The sequence below is a fragment of the Arachis hypogaea genome, chromosome 11, assembly GCF_003086295.3.
Source record: "Arachis hypogaea cultivar Tifrunner chromosome 11, arahy.Tifrunner.gnm2.J5K5, whole genome shotgun sequence".
NCBI lineage: Eukaryota > Viridiplantae > Streptophyta > Magnoliopsida > Fabales > Fabaceae > Arachis > Arachis hypogaea.
Genome location: NC_092046.1, coordinates 145,335,284 through 145,355,270, shown reverse-complemented (window position 1 = coordinate 145,355,270; position 19,987 = coordinate 145,335,284). Strand labels below are relative to the sequence as shown.

General features: G+C 38.1%; 1 protein-coding gene across 1 annotated transcript; it reads left to right on the top strand.

Annotated features, from left to right (window-relative positions):
• Positions 1-11,805: 11,805 nt before the first annotated feature.
• On the top strand, positions 11,806-12,243 carry LOC112722118 (uncharacterized). The gene has a single exon (XM_025773088.1). It carries the CDS (start codon positions 11,806-11,808, stop codon positions 12,241-12,243), a length of 438 nt encoding a protein of 145 aa, XP_025628873.1.
• Positions 12,244-19,987: the final 7,744 nt, after the last annotated feature.

Below are 19,987 nucleotides of genomic sequence, written 5' to 3'. Positions count from 1 at the left end.
TAAAAACTAGGTAGTTCTCATGTTACTTGGCATTTTGGCAAGTTGGCAAACAGACATTATTAAGCTAAAAAATAAAGGAAATAATTTTATTAAAATAAGATGATTATTATTTATATATCAAAATGGTTAGGCCCCCCTCTTTAATGTTTTTAATGTGATTTTATATTTCTAATTGTTAATTGAACTTGGACATTACAAAATCATTCATCTATATCCGCATGGTCTCTAAAATTAAATTAAGAAACTAATTTGACCGATATTTGGCAATTTCAAATGTCTTGTAAGGATAAATTATATTAGAAGCCAATGAATTAACTGATAAAGTAAGGGTTTCTTTTTTCTAAAGTCTAAACACACTGGGAGCAATAGAATCTAAACTTAAGAATAGTTGGATAAAATTAAAGGAATGATTATGGATCCCAAAGACGCGGATGTTAGAGAGTAGAGACAAAGCATTTGAGGCAGTGTTCATACACCGGCTCAAATTGATAAAAGTCAGCCCAGTAAGAATGAAAAGCTTAAACCAAGGAGAGGATATCCAACCCATACCCGACCTCCTTGGAGAGGTCAAACGCCCCGAAAGAAACCAGTTCTATTTGCTCAAGCAAGTAACTATTAACTAGTTTCGTAAATTTTTTATTATTCTGTTTTGTCAATTTTTAGCAAATCGATGGTGGTTCGATTCTAATGGTTTGGGAGCGAAACCAACTCCTCTGTGCGAGTACCAGTTTTTTATAAGTGCATCAAAGTGTTTTCGATTAGACTAAATTTAAAGAATTAAAATACAGTAAATTCATAAATTAATAAATAAAATTTAGAAATTAACGTTTTGTAAACAATTTAAAAAAATTAAAGGAAAACAATAAGTTACTTTCTTTTAAAATAAAGGACTTCTTCATGTAAAATGGTAATGATAAAATATTGAAAATTAAATTCAACAGAAAAAATAAAAAAACATGAATAACACTTAATGAATAAGATTAAATAAAATATGAGACTAAAACCCCAAAGTGGTCCCTGAGATTGGGCGAGTTACCCATAGTTGTCCCTGACTTTCAAAATTCACTAAAAGCATCCCTGACATTTTGCTCCGGGACCCATAGTTGCCCTTCAACCCTTTCCGGCGCCAAGTCAGCAAACGGAGGGATGATCTGGCACCTCCCTTGCCATGTTGGAGCCAGCAACGGCTAGTTGATGTGGCAAATCATTATTTGTACCCAATGTGGTCCTAATGCCATTAAAACCCTAAAAGCTAATACTCATTATTATAATTAGTATCTCTTCTTCCCCTCTCCTTCGTCCCAAAGTTCTGGTCCACAATTGTCATGTAACAGAGATTCTACTGAAGTTCTCTGAAGCAATGTTTGGAGGTGAAGGGCAAGCTAGTAGGAGCTCGATACGGTCAACAAGCAATGGATACAGGGCGAAGATCCAAACTCATAGCAGGGCTACGCGTGTACCAGAATGGTGTGGTTGCGGCTGCCGACCTGTGCTCCGGTGGTCTGGGACAAATTCCAACCCAAATAAGCCATTTTTTGGGTGCCCAAATTATAATGTTAGTTGTAATTGTTGATTTTTCCTAATTTTTCATTCGTTTTCCAACTTCTAATTTGGTTATTGAAACATTCGTTGACTGCAGACAAATGGTAAAAGATGGTGTGGTTTGTTTGTTTGGGCAGATGTTGGGCAAGAGGCTGTGCCTGCAAAATCAGAAAGTGTTAACTATAATGATGAACGTATGATGACAGAAGATTGGAGGCTGAAAAATTAGAATCAGTTGTTAGGAGTCAAAAGTTTATGATCAAATTATTGTTTCTGGTTGTTTCTGTAATGCTGTTGTTGTTAGTAGTGGTATTTTGAAAGCTTTGTTCTCAATGTTGAGTGATGATGTGATTGAGTTCATATGTGTAACATTTGCATGAATGAAAAAAAGTTGCTGAACATCTAACTGTGTTAGCCAAGCTGTTGGAGATATTAACTACTTTTTGTACCACTTAAGGTAATCTGGATGCTTAGCAATAGCAAAATATAGCAATAGCAAAATATATTCATCATTTTAAATCAACAAAATTATGAGTCTTAAGTTTTGACTGCCTTACAAAGCCATAAGCAAGGTGCTGCTAACAAAATAAACATAACCATATGTTTGGTAACAAAATACTCATGAAACACAAAGTGAACCTAACTGAACACCATGTTAAACCAAATTACTTTCACATTGTCTTATACAAAATAACTCCCAATACAAGAAGCATGTTATAGAAAATTCTTCAATCTTTTTTCCTAGGTGCCTTGAATCCCGGAGTGGGAATGAACTTGAGGATACTGCCAAGTCTTGTAGCTGTTCCTGAGCTAGCACCTTGCATGGGATTAATTGGCGCATTGACAGAAGTTGGTGAAATAGATGATTTTCTCTTAGGTGGCAGCTTATCCGGTCTTGAGTTAGTGATAGTACATACTTCAGCAGCCTACAAGAATTGTAGTATATGAGAGGATTCCTTATAATTACATAAGACTAAACGGTTTACTAGTTGTTATTAGATGAAAGATAAGTTGATTACCTGCTGAGACTCCTCTGGTTCAGAGTAAATTGGTTGAGAAAGCTCAACTTCTACTGGTTGGACATTAGTGTTTATAGAGTCAGCTGGAGCATCTTTACCAACATTGGCGTCATCAGCAACATTCCGATCAGGTTGAGGAGTGGGGTCAGGATCAGCAGCATTCGAACCATCTTCAACAACATTGACTTCAGCTCCACTTGTTTTCTTAGCAGCAGTTTTTGCTTTTGCAGCAGTAGCAGCTTCAGCAGCAGCAGCATCTGCTAGTTTCTTCTTTTTACAACCCCTTTTGGTGTGGTCTTTCTCCCCACAGTAGCTGCATGTGAATGGTGCAAGCTGCCTCTTTAGGTTTGTGCTGTCCTTGGTGGAAGTGGGTTTGGATTTCTTGTGGCCACCTTTAGCTTCATCTGTGTCCATCCGCCTTTTTTGTTGTAACTTACCTGGCCCCCTCTTAACCTTTGGAGGCTGGGGCTTAAGAGATTCTGAAACCTCCCAAAAAGCCTGCCCAGGAATGGGATTAATATGATGCTGATATGTCTCCCTATATGAGTCCATAGTAACTAGTTTGTGGCAAAAATCCTCTGGATTTTTGTTCACCCTAGCTAGTGCAGCACAGGCATGCACACAGGGTATTCCTACATCCGAAACAGCAATTAATCAAGTTAGTACTTAGTGTTAGGTAGTAATATATGAATGAATGTTACTTTGGACAAAATAAAATTCACCTGTCAGCATCCAAAATTGACATGTGCAAAGGTGTTTTCCTAGATCAACAACATGGTTGGCTGGGTAACCATGTACCTCAAATTTCTCATAACCAGTATCACTTGTCCATATTGGGTGCCAATGTTTTGACTCCTTTCTCACTTTCTCCAGACGACTGTGAATTACTGGCGGCAACTTACCCACATGATTAGCTAATTTTACCTTGTTCTTAGCTATTGTTCTCATGACAAACATTCTCACACCTTCAAGCAAAGTAATGATTGGCTTGGCCCTGGCCTCTTTAATTTTTGAGTTAAATACCTCGCACGCATTATTACATATGCTATCCAATTTAGGCCTGTGATTGAATTGACTCCTGGTCCAGTGTTCTCCTCCCCACTTTGATAGATATGCCCATGCATCCTCGTTGATAATCTTGATCTTGTTCATATTATTTTTGAACTCTTGATACGTGGTGGCTTGTGCACATTCCCACAGCAAGGATCTTAGTTGTAAATCCTTCCGTTGCTTGTTAAAATTCTGCCACAAGTGCCAAACACAAAAGCGGTGATGAACACGGGGCATCACCTCTTCCATTGCCGGCAACAAACCCTGTGCACAAAAATAAATACCATATCACCATAACAGACCCTGACTCTCATTAACGCTCACCATAACAGTCCCTGACTTCTAAAAATTTACACATAATAGTCCCTGACTTCTAACAATTTACACATAATAGTCCCTGTTTTTGAGAAACGATACTCATGTAAGTCCATCATATCTATCGGGGCTTATCAACATTATTAAAAATTTAAAATTCAGCATAGAAACAGCAGACAATTTTCATCTCTACTCATAACTAATAATATACACAAAGCATACAACTCCCTAATGAATAAACAGCATGGATGTTCAACGCATAGAACATATAACAAAGCATACAATTTTCATATCCACTCATGACTAACAATCCACTATTTTCTAAGATACTCATGAATTAGAGAATACCTTCTGCATGTCAGAGATAAAGCACCACCCATTTTGCCTATAGTCTCCAAGGTCCTGGTGTAGTAACTCAAGAAACCACTTCCAATTCTCCTTGTTTTCTACGCCAACAATTGCCCACGCTATGATGTAGATATGGTGATTAGCATCCTGGCCCACTGCCGAAAGAATTTGTCCACCAAATTGAGTTTTCAAGAAAGCACCGTCCAATCCAATCAACGGTCGGCATCCGACTTTGAAACCACTCTTGCAACCACTCAAGCACACATACATTTTATCAAATACTGGATCAGATTCAGGTTGGGGAGTGCAACAAATTTCAACTGTTGATCCAGGATTAGTCTTGAGAAGTGTAAGACCATAATCCCTCAGCATTTTGTATTGTTCCTTTTCATCCCCGAACACAGCATTTCATGCATCAAAGAGGGCCCTTGATATTGAGTTCTTGTTCAAGGTCAAGTCAAACCTTGACTTGAAGTAAGTGGCAGCATCACAATGCTTAAAATTGGGGTACTTCCTAACCTTCTTGACTAGTTTACTCGCCACCCAATTTCTGTTAGCTGCCCTGTTCTTATCTTCCCTTGGGCATGTATGATCATTAAGGAATGTCTTTATTTGCCAACAAGTATCTTCATGATCCCTTGATGCATACACCACCCATGGACATCCTTTCACCTGACATGTAGCCCTCATCCTCAAGTTGTCATTCTTCCTGAACCTAATTCGTCTACCTTCTTGGATTGTGAACTCCCTAACAGCCTCCTTAAAGTCCCATTTTGTGTTGAATTTCATGCCAACTTCCAGTTGCAGTTCTCCAAACCTTATACCTTCTCTGAACACAGGACAAAAATCTTCAGACTCCTCATCTGCCCCCTCATCCTCTGAATTGGGGGGAGTCTTCATTTCTTTAGAATGCCATGAATTTGCCCCGTCTGAGTCAGCCCCTGGATCATATGCATTATATGCATCATCCCCTATTCCACCCACAAAGCATAGGTCCACATCCCCATCTGAGACCTCCTCAACAAATGCATCATCCTCAATAGTAACTTGCTCTTTATCCTTAGCAAACACAGCAGCAGGAGCATGCTTAAATCTGACGTCTTTTTTAACAGTGTTAGACTTACAAACATCATTATCATAATCATCATCATCAGACGAAGAACTATCTTCGATCCTTGGCTTATACAAACTATCTTCGTCACTATCATATGAATCAAAGGATAGTGCATCACCTCCCTCCTGTCGTGCTTGCAACACCGCCTTTCCCTTAGCAACACTCCTCGTACAAGGCCTAAAATTATGGGTGGTTGTTGTCGTTTTCTTCTTTAAGTTGGATTTTAGTGTGGAGTTGGATGTTGCAATTGACACACTTTTGGGGAGAATTGGCTTGGTAGGAGGCTTCGACTTTGAAGTAGTAGGAGGCTTTGGCTTTTGATTAGTAGGAGGTTTCAGCTGTGGATTAGTGGGAGGTTTTGGCTTTTGACTAGTAGGAGGCTCCGACTGTGGATTAGTGGGAGATTTTGGCTTTGCCTGAGATTGATCATTTGAATTGGCAAGAGACTTCTCCTGACTTGCTTGTGTTGGATTCGTGACAGATTCTGGCATACTAGGAGGTGTTGGTTTAGTAGGAGGAGTCAGATTAATTGGAGGGTTAGGAATCTCAATGGTGTTGACAGGCGTTGGCTTGTTTTGGGGGGATTCACTGCTGGGGTTCCTCGTTTTGTCATTAGGTGTCACCATAGCACCTTCTTCTTCTGCAACAACCACTCCTATATTTTCCATGGCCGCTTTTTTCTCCTCATCTTGTAAATAATCTGGAGATGACACCCCATGCTTAAAATACACATCCACCAATCCATTATTCTTGTGAGCAAGGAAACACATCTCCCTAAGCTCGTTGTCACTGTTTAGATTCCTTAATCCTGTTTCTAACGTCCTCTCGGGGACTAGCCACCAACAATGAAGGATCTTGTCATAGCCTAACTCTTTGTAATAATTCCTTATGAAGAAAACATCCAAGGTATCCTCATCCAGATCACCTAGGCAGGTTAAGTTATCAGGGGTATATCTTAGTTTTCCTTCATCATCTTTCTCAGAGTTTCCTCCATGATGAAACATTATATCCAACAACACATCCATCTGCACCAACAAATCAAAACCATTAAAACTCACACAATCATATCACACGACTTCAACATCGATTAAAATCCCTATACATTAATATCACAGTCACCACCATGCATTAACCCACTATTGAAAAAACCTCTGTTTTATTGCCAAAAAACAGAGCATATACACATCAAACCCTTTGCCCTAACAAAAATCCTTAAACACAATCCTTTAAGGTAATGCAGCCATAAAACTCTAGGACAACCCAACACAGTAACAAGGCAATCATACACCTTCATCATAATTTGATTCATGAAATAAATTCGAAAATTATTTCAACCAACACATACCTTCAACAACGCAGAAGACAGAGAAACCACTTGACTAAGGAACACCAAACTCTTCAAACGAGGTGTGACAGTGGAGGAGATGGGGAAGACGAAGCTAGGTCACTGCCATTGATGAGAGAATGAGAAGACGAAGACTGAACGTGGAGGAGAGGAGAGGAAGTGTGAGAGTGTTCAAACAAATATGGGACTGAAGGCAAACCGTTTTCAAGGGATGGAGCTTATGAACGACGTCGTTTACTTCTTCATTGGGCGCCAAATCGATACTGCGTCGTTTCACTTGGCTCCAGCGTGGCAAGGGAGGTGCCAGATCATCCCTCCGTTTGCTGACTTGGCGCCGGAAAGGGTTGAAGGGCAACTATGGGTCCCGGAGCAAAATGTCAGGGATGCTTTTAGTGAATTTTGAAAGTCAGGGACAACTATGGGTAACTCGCCCAATCTCAGGGACCACTTTGGGGTTTTAGTCAAAATATGAAGAATACAAACAGGATTGAAATTAAAAAGAATAAGAAGAAGGTGGAAGGAACCCTACAGAAAAAGGAAACTCGATCACAAATTCAGGGATACGCTGGGATGTGAGAGTGCTTAAAATGTTTTTCTGAGTAAAAGTTCCAACCCCTTTCACTGAAAATCCCTAGTATTTATAAGCTACCCTTACATAACGGTCAATTAAAATTACATTAATTACAATTAATTATAATTAAAATAAATTACAATTTTGAAACACAACCGCCTTTGGTAACTGTTCCCGCTACATGATTATAGATATTCCCCATGTGATTAATTATCCACTCCCATGTGATTAATTATCCACCAACCTTCTCACTTCTTTGACCACTCGACTAAATCCTCGAAAGTCTTCCTTCAAATCGAATCTCCTCCTCGATTTAACTTCTTCGATTTCGACAAAGCAACTCGGAAACAACTTCTGTGTCAGCAACTCCTAAACTTAGCCTCCTAAACACATTTCCTCGAAAGCCTATATTCAATATCTTTCGATTCAATTTCTTTCAGATCAAAAATCAATTTTTGATCAACAAATTGCCCCTTGGATTAATGTGGTTTCCTTTAATATCATTATTGAAAAGCAAAGCACTTAATCACATTAATAATAATTGTCATTAAAAACTTCCATTATCACTAGCCCACTCGAAACGTCTCCTAAGAGTCACGCCCTCTCTCTTCACCATTCCATTTTCCTCAAGAAGTTACCTCTTTTCGCATCTTCTCTACAGTAACGGCTACAACAACACTTTAAAAGCACCATTCTTACCTTCATTCAATTTTCCTACATTCCAGCATTCTTTAGACTTTCTTTACAACCTTGAATTTCTTCACAAAACTTCCAAATCTAAAAATGGCCGGCTCTTCTTCACAAATTACTCCTTTTGACAAAGGCAAAGGCCATGCATCAATACCACCACCTCCACCAGCTCTTCGCATTCTCAATCAGATTGATGATGAAATCATTGACGACCCTCACATTCAATCCAGTGACAATAGGATTTTAATTCCATTCACAATCGAAACTGACACACATTGCTTCCTTATACCAATTGAATCTCTGGAAAAGGTGAACAAGAAGTCTCTTTCTTTCCCCAATGCTGAAAGGAAAGATTTGCTGATAAATCAATCTTTCAACATTTCTCATTTTATCAACCAAAAGACGTTCAGAAACAACCCAAAAATCAGCCCACGAGGATATGACTTTACAACCTGGTACTGACATCTTGAACCCACCAAAAGTGCCAGTTGGGGAGCTCTAGGGATTCATGAACTGCTGAGACTCTCATTTCTCTCTGACTACACATCCCTGGATGATTGGGGCTGTTACATGCTTCTGGAACAGAATCACCAATAATTTCCACCTTCCTTGTGGAATGATTGGAATGTCTCTTCTCGACGTGGTGGCAATTATTGGGCTCCCTTTCAATTTACCAGATTACACTTCTGAAATGCAACCTGAACGTCAATACAACGTCGTTCTGAATAGTCCTTACAGTGAACTCATCGCCCATAACATGGGTAGAGAAGGTACCAAAATCACTGATAATGAACATGTAACTTTCTTATTCTACTGGTTAAATGCAATTCTATTTTGCTCTCGTAGCGTCCAAATGTCAAAACTTTACCTCTCTTTGGCCACACTTATCCATGAAGGCAAAACTTTCAATCTGGCCAAGCTTCTCTTAGGGCACATCTTCGAGGAACTTGGCCAATTTGTTACTAACCTACGAGAAAACAAATTAATAAATGCAGGAGGCCCTCTATGGCTTCTTCAATTATGGCTCAATGCCATCTTTGAAAATTTCATGACCAAACCCGAAAGTGGTCAAACTGACAAACAGTATATTGAAGGGTTTCGATTAGCTGCATACAAACCCAATTTCCCGAATGCACAATTGGATGAGGATAGGTTTTGGGATGTTTTTGCCCTTTTTCATTCTTGTAAAAATTTTGAAAATGAACAGCTGAATTTTACTCTTTTCTTACGCCACAACCGAGGCCCTGCCTGGTTAGATCGTTTGCTTTTTCCACACTCAAATGAAGGGAGTGAACTTGCCAAACAAAGTTGGGCACATTTATTAGCAGTTCAGGTAATCCCCACAGGATTATCTTTACAGAAAAAAGAAAAATTCAAGATAACTCTGTATGCTCTTCACTTATCTGCCAGACAATTGGGATTCTCACAAGCCATTCCCAAACCTCAGCCTCGAAACGATGCTCCTCTTTGTCACTTCCTTCTAACCACTCAAGAAGACTTTGACTCTTGCCTCGCCATGAATCAACAGCGCAGGGAACGTTTCAATTTCATAGAATATGAACGCAGTTCTTACATTACCAAACATGTGTTGAATGGTGGGCTGCCTATTATGCTAGGTACACTCGTACCTTAGAAGACATTCAACAAACTGCAATCCAAACCACCCCTGTTGCTGAGAGTTCTCCAAAGAGAACTCAGAAAAGGAAATCTGAAACTGCTCGACCACCACCAGCGAAAAGCAGAAAAACTCTTACTAAAACTTCTCGAAAGGTAACTTTATAATTCTTCTTTTTATTTAAGACATATTTCAACTTTTATCTTTTAAGTCATACTTAACTCTGGATTTCTTGTCAGTTAATACTGCTTTCATCGACTGAAAGTTCTGAAGAAATTGAACCGGCCATCAAGGACACTCCTACTGCCTCTTCCCAATCAGAAGATATAGCCGATTCTGATTCTAGACCCCAATTGATCCGCAGGACTCAGGTAACACGATCGTAACTAAAAACTTTGTTTATTTAAACGTAAAATTTAAACTCATAAATGTGTACCTTTTATTCTAGCCTGCTCATGTCACTCACTCAGTCACTTCTATTGAAGAGCCTAACCCATTAATTTTGCCACAGCAACACGGTCAAGAATAGTCAACATCCCATGACTCGATTCAATTTTCAGGACCCAGAATAATTCCAGCCACTTTTCCACCTTCTCATACAACACAAATAGTAGATCCAACAGCCAATCCTTTGTAGCACTCCCCAGCAGAAACCCAAAGAATTGAATTGACCTCTCCGGACAATCAGATTATTCTTTTTGAAAAGAATTTAATAGTCCCTGATTCTGATTCTGCTTCCAAAGCTGTTGACACTACCAACTCAGACTCCTCCAAATCTAAGGTCTCAGAAACTCCACCAGAATTGCAACCAACACCTTCAGACTTGGCACAACTTCAAACTCCTCCAGGACAAAAACCAAGCACGTCAATCATCCCCACCACTCCATCAAGTGCTACCTTGGATGACTTAACTTCTATTTTAGATAAAATTATCCAGGGGACCAAAGTGCCAATACCTGTTCCAGTCATCTCAAGTCTAGTTTCTGCGAGACCTCCAATCGAATTGGATCCTGATATTCGGGAACAACTTCGATCGCTCATCAAGCTTTTGGATCATCCTCCTGTCGCGTGGGTTAATGACCCAATCCTTAATCAATTTTTGACCTCTCTTCTGAGCTCCTCTTTTAAAATCCCAACCAACATTTCCCATTCTGATTTAATTCAAGGATTTAAACAACTCATTGAAGAAAGTGTCACATTCCATTTTCAATTTCAAGAAATTGAAAATCAAAAAGCCACAACCATATCCAGAATTGAAAACTTCCAAGCAACTGCTCAACCAATCAAAGCTGCTCGTGATGAGTTTAATTTAAAGATTGTCTGTGCTATTTCTGTCCAAGCCTTTCACGATCAGGAAGACGCATGGCTCGAAGTGGAATTGGCTTTAATTCAAGAACAACTCGCTACTCTCCGCCATAATCGGACTACCTTGGCGAAACCTTTGATTGCAGCTCAGCAAGAACAACATCTCCTTATCCAACAGCTTGTCTCAATCAACACTGAGCGAGAAAAATTCGAACAACAGCTTGAGGAGATCCAGATTGATAAATCTAAACAAGCTGGGATGCTCACAACTTTGGAAAACAAAAGAACAAAACTGCACTCTGTTCTGGCTAAATTACTGGCGCCTTAAACTTTTTCCTTTTATTTTGTAATGACTTTTGTCTCTTTTAAACCTTATGCATGCTGGATTTTCTATGTTTGCCAACAATGAAAAAGTTTTAAATATTTTCCATTAATTGAGCTAATCACCTTTCCTGACTCGATATCTTTAATTTGATAAGCATTTTCAGAATATGTCCCTATCACTTGAAAAGGACCTTCCCAACTATGGGACCACTTACCAAGAAATCTCGATTTCTTTTCCATTGGTTAAATAACTTTCAAAACCAATTCGCCTGTTTGAAAAGATTTTCTAGAAATTCGACGATTATAACTTCGAGCAATACTTTCCTTCTGTCGAATTATATTCTCTAATGCCAAGATTCGTTCTGAATCTAATTCATTTAATTCATCGAACATTACATTCCAATAATCATCGACTGGCAAATCGTTTTGTTTCGATACCCTTAAAGTATTCAAATTCATTTCCAATGGTAATACTGCATCATGGCCATATACCAATTTATAAGGTGAGGCTCCTGTCGAACCTCTTGGTGAATTTCGATAAGCCCATAATACTTGAATTAAAGTTTCATGCCATGTTCGAGGCCTTATTACGCACAAGCTAACGGCCAAGTTGAAGCAGCAAATAAGATATTGATAGGTTTAATTAAAAAGCATATTGGAAATAGGCCTCGAACATGGCATGAAACTTTAAATCAAATATTATGGGCTTATCGAAATTCACCAAGAGGTTCGACAGGAACCTCACCTTATAAATTGGTATATGGCCATGATGCAGTATTACCATTGGAAATGAATTTGAATACTTTAAGGGTATCGAAACAAAACGATTTGCCAGTCGATGATTATTGGAATGCAATGTTCGATGAATTAAATGAATTAGATTCAGAACGAATCTTGGCATTAGAGAATATAATTCGACAGAAGGAAAGTATTGCTCGAAGTTATAATCGTCGAATTTCTAGAAAATCTTTTCAAACAGGCGAATTGGTTTTGAAAGTTATTTAACCAATGGAAAAGAAATCGAGATTTCTTGGTAAGTGGTCCCATAGTTGGGAAGGTCCTTTTCAAGTGATAGGGACATATTCTGGAAATGCTTATCAAATTAAAGATATCGAGTCAGGAAAGGTGATTAGCTCAATTAATGAAAAATATTTAAAACTTTTTTATTGTTGGCAAACATAGAAAATCCAGCATGCATAAGGTTTAAAAGAGACAAAAGTCATTACAAAATAAAAGGAAAAAGTTTAAGGGGCCAGTAATTTAGCCAGAACAGAGCTCAGTTTTGTTCTTTTGTTTTCCAAAGTTGTGAGCATCCCAGTTTGTTTAGATTTATCAATCTGGATCTCCTCAAGCTGTTGTTCGACTTTTTCTCGCTCAGTGTTGATTGAGACAAGCTGTTGGATAAGGAGATATTGTTCTTGCTGAGCTGCAATCAAAGGTTTAGTTAAGGTAGTCCGATTCTGGCAGAGAGTAGCGAGTTGTTCTTGAATTAAAGCCAATTCCGCTTCGAGCCATTCCTCTTCCTGATCGTGAAAGGCTTGGACAGAAATAGCACGGGAAATCTTTAAATTAAACTCATCACGAGCAGCTTTGATTGGTTGAGCAGTTGCTTGGAAGTTTTCAATTCTGGATATGGCTGTGGCTTCTTGATTTTCAATTTCTTGAAATTGAAAATGGAATGTGACACTTTCTTCAATGAGTTGTTTAAATCCTTGAATTAAATCAGAATGCGAAATGTTGGTTTGGATTTTAAAAGAGGAGCTTAGAAGTGAGGTCAAAAGTTGATTAAGGATTGGGTCATTAACCCACGCGGCAGGAGGATGATCCAAAAGCTTGATGAGCGATCGAAGTTGTTCCCGAATATCAGGATCCAATTCGATTGGAGGTCTCGCAGAAACTAGACTTGAGATGACTAGAACAGGTATTGGCACTTTGGTCCCCTGGATAATTTTATCTAAAATAGAAGTTAAGTCATCCAAGGTAGCACTTGATGGAGTGGTGGGGATGATTGACGTGCTTGGTTTTTGTCCTGGAGGAGTTTGAAGTTGTGCCAAGTCTGAAGGTGTTGGTTGCAATTCTGGTGGAGTTTCTGAGACCTTAGATTTGGAGGAGTCTGAGTTGGTAGTGTCAACAACTTTGGAAGCAGAATCAGAATCAGGGACTATTAAATTCTTTTCAGAAAGAATAATCTGATTGTCCGGAGAGGTCAATTCAATTCTTTGGGTTTCTGCTGGGGAGTGCTGCAAAGGATTGGCTGTTGGATCTACTATTTGTGTTGTATGAGAAGAAGGTGGAAAAGTGGCTGGAATTACTCTGGGTCCTGAAAATTGAATCGAGTCATGGGATGTTGACTGTTCTTGACCGTGTTGCTGTGGCAAAATTAATAGGTTAGGCTCTTCAATAGAAGTGACTGAGTGAGTGACATGAGCAGGCTAGAATAAAAGGTACACATTTATGAGTTTAAATTTTATGTTTAAATAAACAAAGTTTGTAGTTACGATCATGTTACCTGAGTCCTGCGGATCAATTGGGGTCCAGAATCAGAATCGACTATATCTTCTGATTGGGAAGAGGCAGTAGGAGTGTCCTTGATGGCCGGTTCAATTTCTTCAGAACTTTCAGTCGATGAAAGCAGTATCAACTGACAAGAAATCCAGAGTTAAGTATGACTTAAAAGATAAAAGTTGAAATATGTCTTAAATAAAAAGAAGAATTATAAAGTTACCTTTCGAGAAGTTTTAGTAGGAGTTTTTCTGCTTTTCGCTGGTGGTGGTCGAGCAGTTTCAGATTTCCTTTTCTGAGTTCTCTTTGGAGAACTCTCAGCAATAGGGGTGGTTTGGATTTCAGTTTGTTGAATGTCTTCTAAGGTACGAGTGTACCTAGCATAATAGGCAGCCCACCATTCAACACATGATTTAGTAATGTAAGAACTGCGTTCATATTCTATGAAACTGAAACGTTCCCTGCGTTGTTGATTCATGGCGAGGCAAGAGTCAAAATCTTCTTGAGTGGTTAGAAAGAAGTGACAGAAAGGAGCATCGTTTCGAGGCTAAGGTTTGGGAATGGCTTGTGAGAATTCCAATTGTCTGGCAGATAGGTGAGGAGCATACAGTGTTATCTTGAATTTTTCTTTTTTTTGTAAAGATAATCCTGTGGGGATTACCTGAAGTGCTAATAAATGTGCCCAACTTCGTTTGGCAAGTTCACTCCCTTCATTTGAGTGTGGAAAAAGCAAACGATCTAACCAGGCAGGGCCTCGGTTGCGGCGTAAGAAAGGAGTAAAATTCAGCTGTTCATTTTCAAAATTTTTACAAGAATGAAAAGGGCAAAAACAGTCCAAAACCTATCTTCATCCGATTGTGCATTCGGGAAATTGGGTTTGTATGCAGCTAATCGAAACCCTTCAATATACAGTTTGTCAGTTTGACCACTTTCGGGTTTGGTCATGAAATTTTCAAAGATGGCATTGAGCCATAATTGAAGAAGCCATAGAGGGCCTCCTGCATTTATTAATTTGTTTTCTCGTAGGTTAGTAACAAATTGGCCAAGTTCCTCGAAGATGTGCCCTAAGAGAAGCTTGGCCAGATTTAAAGTTTTGCCTTCATGGATAAGTGTGGCCAAAGAGAGGTAAAGTTTTGACATTTGGAAGCTACGAGAGCAAAATAGGATTGCATTTAACCAGTAGAATAAGAAAGCTACATGTTCATTGTCAGTGATTCTGGTACCTTCTCTACCCATGTTATGGGCGATGAATTCACTGTAAGGACTGTTCAGAACGACGTTGTATTGACGTTCAGGTTGCATTTCAGAAGTGTAATCTGGTAAATTGAAAGGGAGTCCAGTAATTGTGGCCACGTCGAGAAGAGACATTCCAATCATTCCACAAGGAAGGTGGAAATTATTGGTGGTTCTGTTCCAGAAGCATGTAACAGCCCCAATCATCCAGGTATGTGTAGTCAGAGAGAAATGAGAGAGTCTCAGCAGTTCATGAATCCCTAGAGCTCCCCAACTGGCACTTTTGGTGGGTTCAAGACGTCGGTACCTGGCTGTAAAGTCATATCCTCGTGGGTTGATTTTTGGGTTGTTCCTGAACGTCTTTTGGTTGATAAAATGGGAAATGTTGAAAGATTGATTTATCAGCAAATCTTCTCCTTCAGCACTGGGGAAAGAAAGAGACTTCTTGTTCACCTTTTCCAGAGATTCAATTGGTCCGAGGAAGCAATGTGTGTCAGTTCCGATTGTGAATGGAATTAAAATCCTATTGTCACTGGATTGAATGTGAGGGTCGTCAATGATTTCATCATCAATCTGATTGTGAATGCGAAAAGCTGGTAGAGGTGGTGGTATTGATGCATGGCCTTTGCCTTTGTCAGAAGGAGTGATTTGTGAAGAAGAGCCGGCCATTTTTAGATTTGGAAGTTTTGTGAAGAAATTCGAGGTTGTAAAGAAAGTCTAGAGAATGCTGGAATGTAGGAAAATTGAATGGAGGTAAGAATGGTGCTTTTAAAGTGTTGTTGTAGCCGTTACTGTAGAGAAGATGCGAAAAGAGGTAACTTCTTGAGGAAGATGGAATGGTGAAGAGAAAGGGCGTAACTCTTGGGAGACGTGTCGAGTGGGCTAGTGATAATGGAAGTTTTTAATGACAATTATTATTAATGTGAAAACTGATGTTTTGGATTAAGTGCTTTGCTTTTCGATAATGATATTAAAGGAAACCACATTAATCCAAGGGGGCAATTTGTTGATCAAAAATTGATTTTCGATCTGAAAGAAATTGAATCGAAAGATATTGAATATAGGCTTTCGAGAAAATGTGTTTAGGAGGCTAAGTTTGGGAGTTGCTGACACAGAAGTTGTTTCCGAGTTGCTTTGTCGAAATCGAAGAAGTTAAATCGAGGAGGAGATTCGATTTGAACGAAGACTTTTGAGGATTTAGTCGAGTGGTCAAAGAAGTGAGAAGGTTAGTGGATAATTAATCACATGGGAGTGGATAATTAATCACATGGGGAATATCTATAATCATGTAGCGGGAATAGTTACCAAAGGCAGTTGTGTTTCAAAATTGTAATTTATTTTAATTATAATTAATTGTAATTAATGTAATTTTAATTTACCGTTATGTAAAGGTAGCTTATAAATACTAGGGATTTTCAGTAAAAAGGGGTTGGAACTTTTACTCAGAAAAACACTCTAAGCACTCTCACATCCCAGTGTATTCTTTTTCTGTAGGGTTCCTTCCACCTTCTTCTTATTCTTTTTAATTTCAATCCTATTTGTATTCTTCATATTTTATTTAATCTTACTCATTAAGTGTTATTCATGTTTCTTTATTTTTTCTGTTGAATTTAATTTTCAGTATTTTATCATTACCATTTTACATGAAGAAGTCCTTTATTTTAAAAGAAAGTAACTTATTGTTTTCCTTTAATTTCTTTAAATTGTTTACAAAACGTTAATTTCTGAATTTTATTTATTAATTTATGAATTTACTGTATTTTAATCCTTTAAATTTAGTCTAATCGAAGACACTTTGATGCACTTATAGAAAACTGGTACTCGCACAGAGGAGTTGGTTTCGCTCCCAGACCATTAGAATCGAACCACCATCGATTTGCTAAAAATCGAAAAAACAAATTGTGGTTTGATTCTCAGGCAAAATCAATTGTTTATCTTTAAGCAACACATCAAAAATCTGATCAGATTTTGAGATATCAAAACTATATTTCTTTCCACTTTTAAGTTTCGAATCATTCGACTTCTCATTACCAGGGAGTTTTTTCAACAAAGAACAAACATATGGAGGGCCTTTTTTAAGTTCGGCTAAATCGACTTCTATTTCAAAACTGACTTCCTCTTCTGAGAACTCCATGGTTACATAAGCAACCTTTTCCTTTCAAGTAAACGGTTTACTCTTCGACCTCTGTTCGGTTCTATGTTTTTCTTTCTCCTTTTTCATTAACTCAATTTGCCAAACCTTTTCAGCCAAATGAGCCAAATCAGGAATATGCACATTAAGTAACTTTCTGCGCATATAAAATCCTAACTCCATAGTTGCTATTTTCACTATCTCATTTTCGGGTAATGTGACATAGCACCTACTCCTAGCATTTTTGAAACGTATTAAATAATCATCGATGGTTTCACCATCTTCACGTTTCAAAGCTATTAAATCAGTAACTGCTATGTTCATTTTCCTTCGATAGAACTGAGCGTGAAAAGCAGTTTTCAACTGATTCCATGTTGTAATTGAATTTGGTCTAAGATTCGAAAACCATGTAAATGCATTCTTCGTCAAAGACGACGGAAAAAATTTCATTTTCAAATTTTTATCATTTGCCAAATTTCCAATCTCGACCAAATAACGAGCAACATGTTCAGTTGTTGATTCTCCGACTTCTCCAGCAAATTTTGTAGTTATTTTTGGATTTCTCGCCCCTCTTGACACTTCAGCCATTTGAACTACTTGAGGAAAAGGTAATACAAAATGTGGCTGATTCATAAAGCCAACATTCAATCCGACCCTATTTAATACTTCCTCTATGATTCGGGTAATCTGATAACGATCACCACGCAATCCATGTAAAACATCATCAGCATTCTCATGTCGATGAACTATACGAGGATTTTCTCGATTTAGAACATGATTTTCATTTTGAAAAATATTTTCCATCCCCTCATTAGTTCCTCGAGCATTATGCCTTTCACCTTCATCATAATCGACGATTCGAGCGATCCTCTCAACTTGTCTAGCAAGACGCTCAAATCTCGATTCATGATCGGCCATCATAGGATTCAGAATTGTAGTCATTTGCTGGGTCAATAAATTAACCAAGTCATGATGACTTTCCTCCACTTGTTGTTGATACGCTACCATTGAACCTACAGCATTCGAAGTGGAGCCCACATGATACTCACGAGAATACTCCAAGTGTTGTTGTGGATTTTGCATAATATTTACTCCATTTGCATTCCCAAATCGGACAGGTGGGACAAACCCACCCACCGATGGGGTATAACCAGCAGGAAGGCCATAAGGGGGCGAACCAGCAGTTAATGGAGGCTAAAATGGTGGCGTAGGGCCTTGTGGACGAATATTACGTCCAACATTTTCAGTTTGAATAGTCGTGACGACTATACTTTTAGTTCCGATTGTACCTTCCGAACGTGAAGACACGTCGGCCTGTTGTACGGATACTGGTATACTGTCATTGGTGGAGGAACCACCATTCATATTTGACAATTTATCAGCCATGTGAATGATCTTCTCACTTCGTAATCGCATACACTAGAAAATAATAACTTTTGACACACTTCGACTTAAAACTGTCCCACCGGGCGTGCCAATTTATTTTGTCGATTTTTAGCAAATTGATGGTGGTTCGATTCTAATGGCCTGGGAGCGAAACCAACTCCTCTGTGCGAGTACCAGTTTTCTATAAGTGCATCAAAGTGTCTTCGATTTGACTAAATTTAAAGGATTAAAATACAATAAATTCATAAATTAATAAATAAAATTCAAAAATTAACGTTTTGTAAACAATTTAAAGAAATTAAAAGAAAACAATAAGTTACTTTCTTTTAAAATAAAGGACTTTTTCATGTAAAATGGTAATGATAAAATACTGAAAATTAAATTCAACAGAAAAAATAAAGAAACATGAATAACACTTAATGAATAAGATTAAATAAAATATGAAGAATACAAACAGGATTGAAATTAAAAAGAATAAGAAGAAGGTGGAAGGAACCCTACAGAAAAAGAAAATTCGATCGCAAACTCAGGGATACGTTGGGATGTGAGAGTGCTTAGAGTATTTTTCTGAGTAAAAGTTCCAACCCCTTTTCACTGAAAATCCCTAGTATTTATAAGATACCCTTACATAACGGTCAATTAAAATTACATTAATTACAATTAATTATAATTAAAATAAATTACAATTTTAAAACACAACTGCCTTTGGTAACTGTTCCTACTACATGATTATAGATAATTAGATATTCCCCATTTGATTAATTATCCACTCCCATGTGATTAATTATCCACTAACCTTCTCACTTCTTTGACCACTCGACTAAATCCTCGAAAGTCTTCCTTCAAATCGAATCTCCTCCTCGATTTAACTTCTTCGATTTCGACAAAGCAACTCGGAAACAACTTCTGTGTCAGCAACTCCCAAACTTAGCCTCCTAAACACATTTTCTCGAAAGCCTATATTCAATATCTTTCGATTCAATTTCTTTTAGATCGAAAATCAATTTTCGATCAACATATTCTCATCTTTTCTAAAAGATAGATTCTAACATACTTCTAAGATCAAGGAAAATGGTTATCCATCAATAAAAATAAAACTACTATTGATAGTTATCAATTCTATTATAAATACATTGACACCTCTCAAGTATAATTTATATTCTAATCTACTAAAACCTACCCAAAATCCTTGCTTACTTAAGCATTGCAGCTACCACCCCCACCTCCTCACGAGGAATACTCGGCAGGCAGCACATCAGCGCAGCTTCAAAAAAAGTCTGGACCTTACGTTTAGGCCCAAAATCAACGTTTCAGACCCAAAATCAACATTTCAGGTAAGTCTTCAAAACAGTTAGTATATGCAATTTGCACTGCACATACATGAATGAGTTTGCTACTTCCAAATTCACCTCACCCATTACATCAAATAAAAGAAACAGATCGAAAATCAGTGCTTCTTCATTGTTACGTTGTCGCGTCTCTCTTCATGTGATTTTA

Bases quoted from the DNA above. Each gene is read 5' to 3' on its own strand.
- LOC112722118 (XM_025773088.1), top strand. From the start codon at position 11,806: ATGCCATGTTCGAGGCCTTATTACGCACAAGCTAACGGCCAAGTTGAA.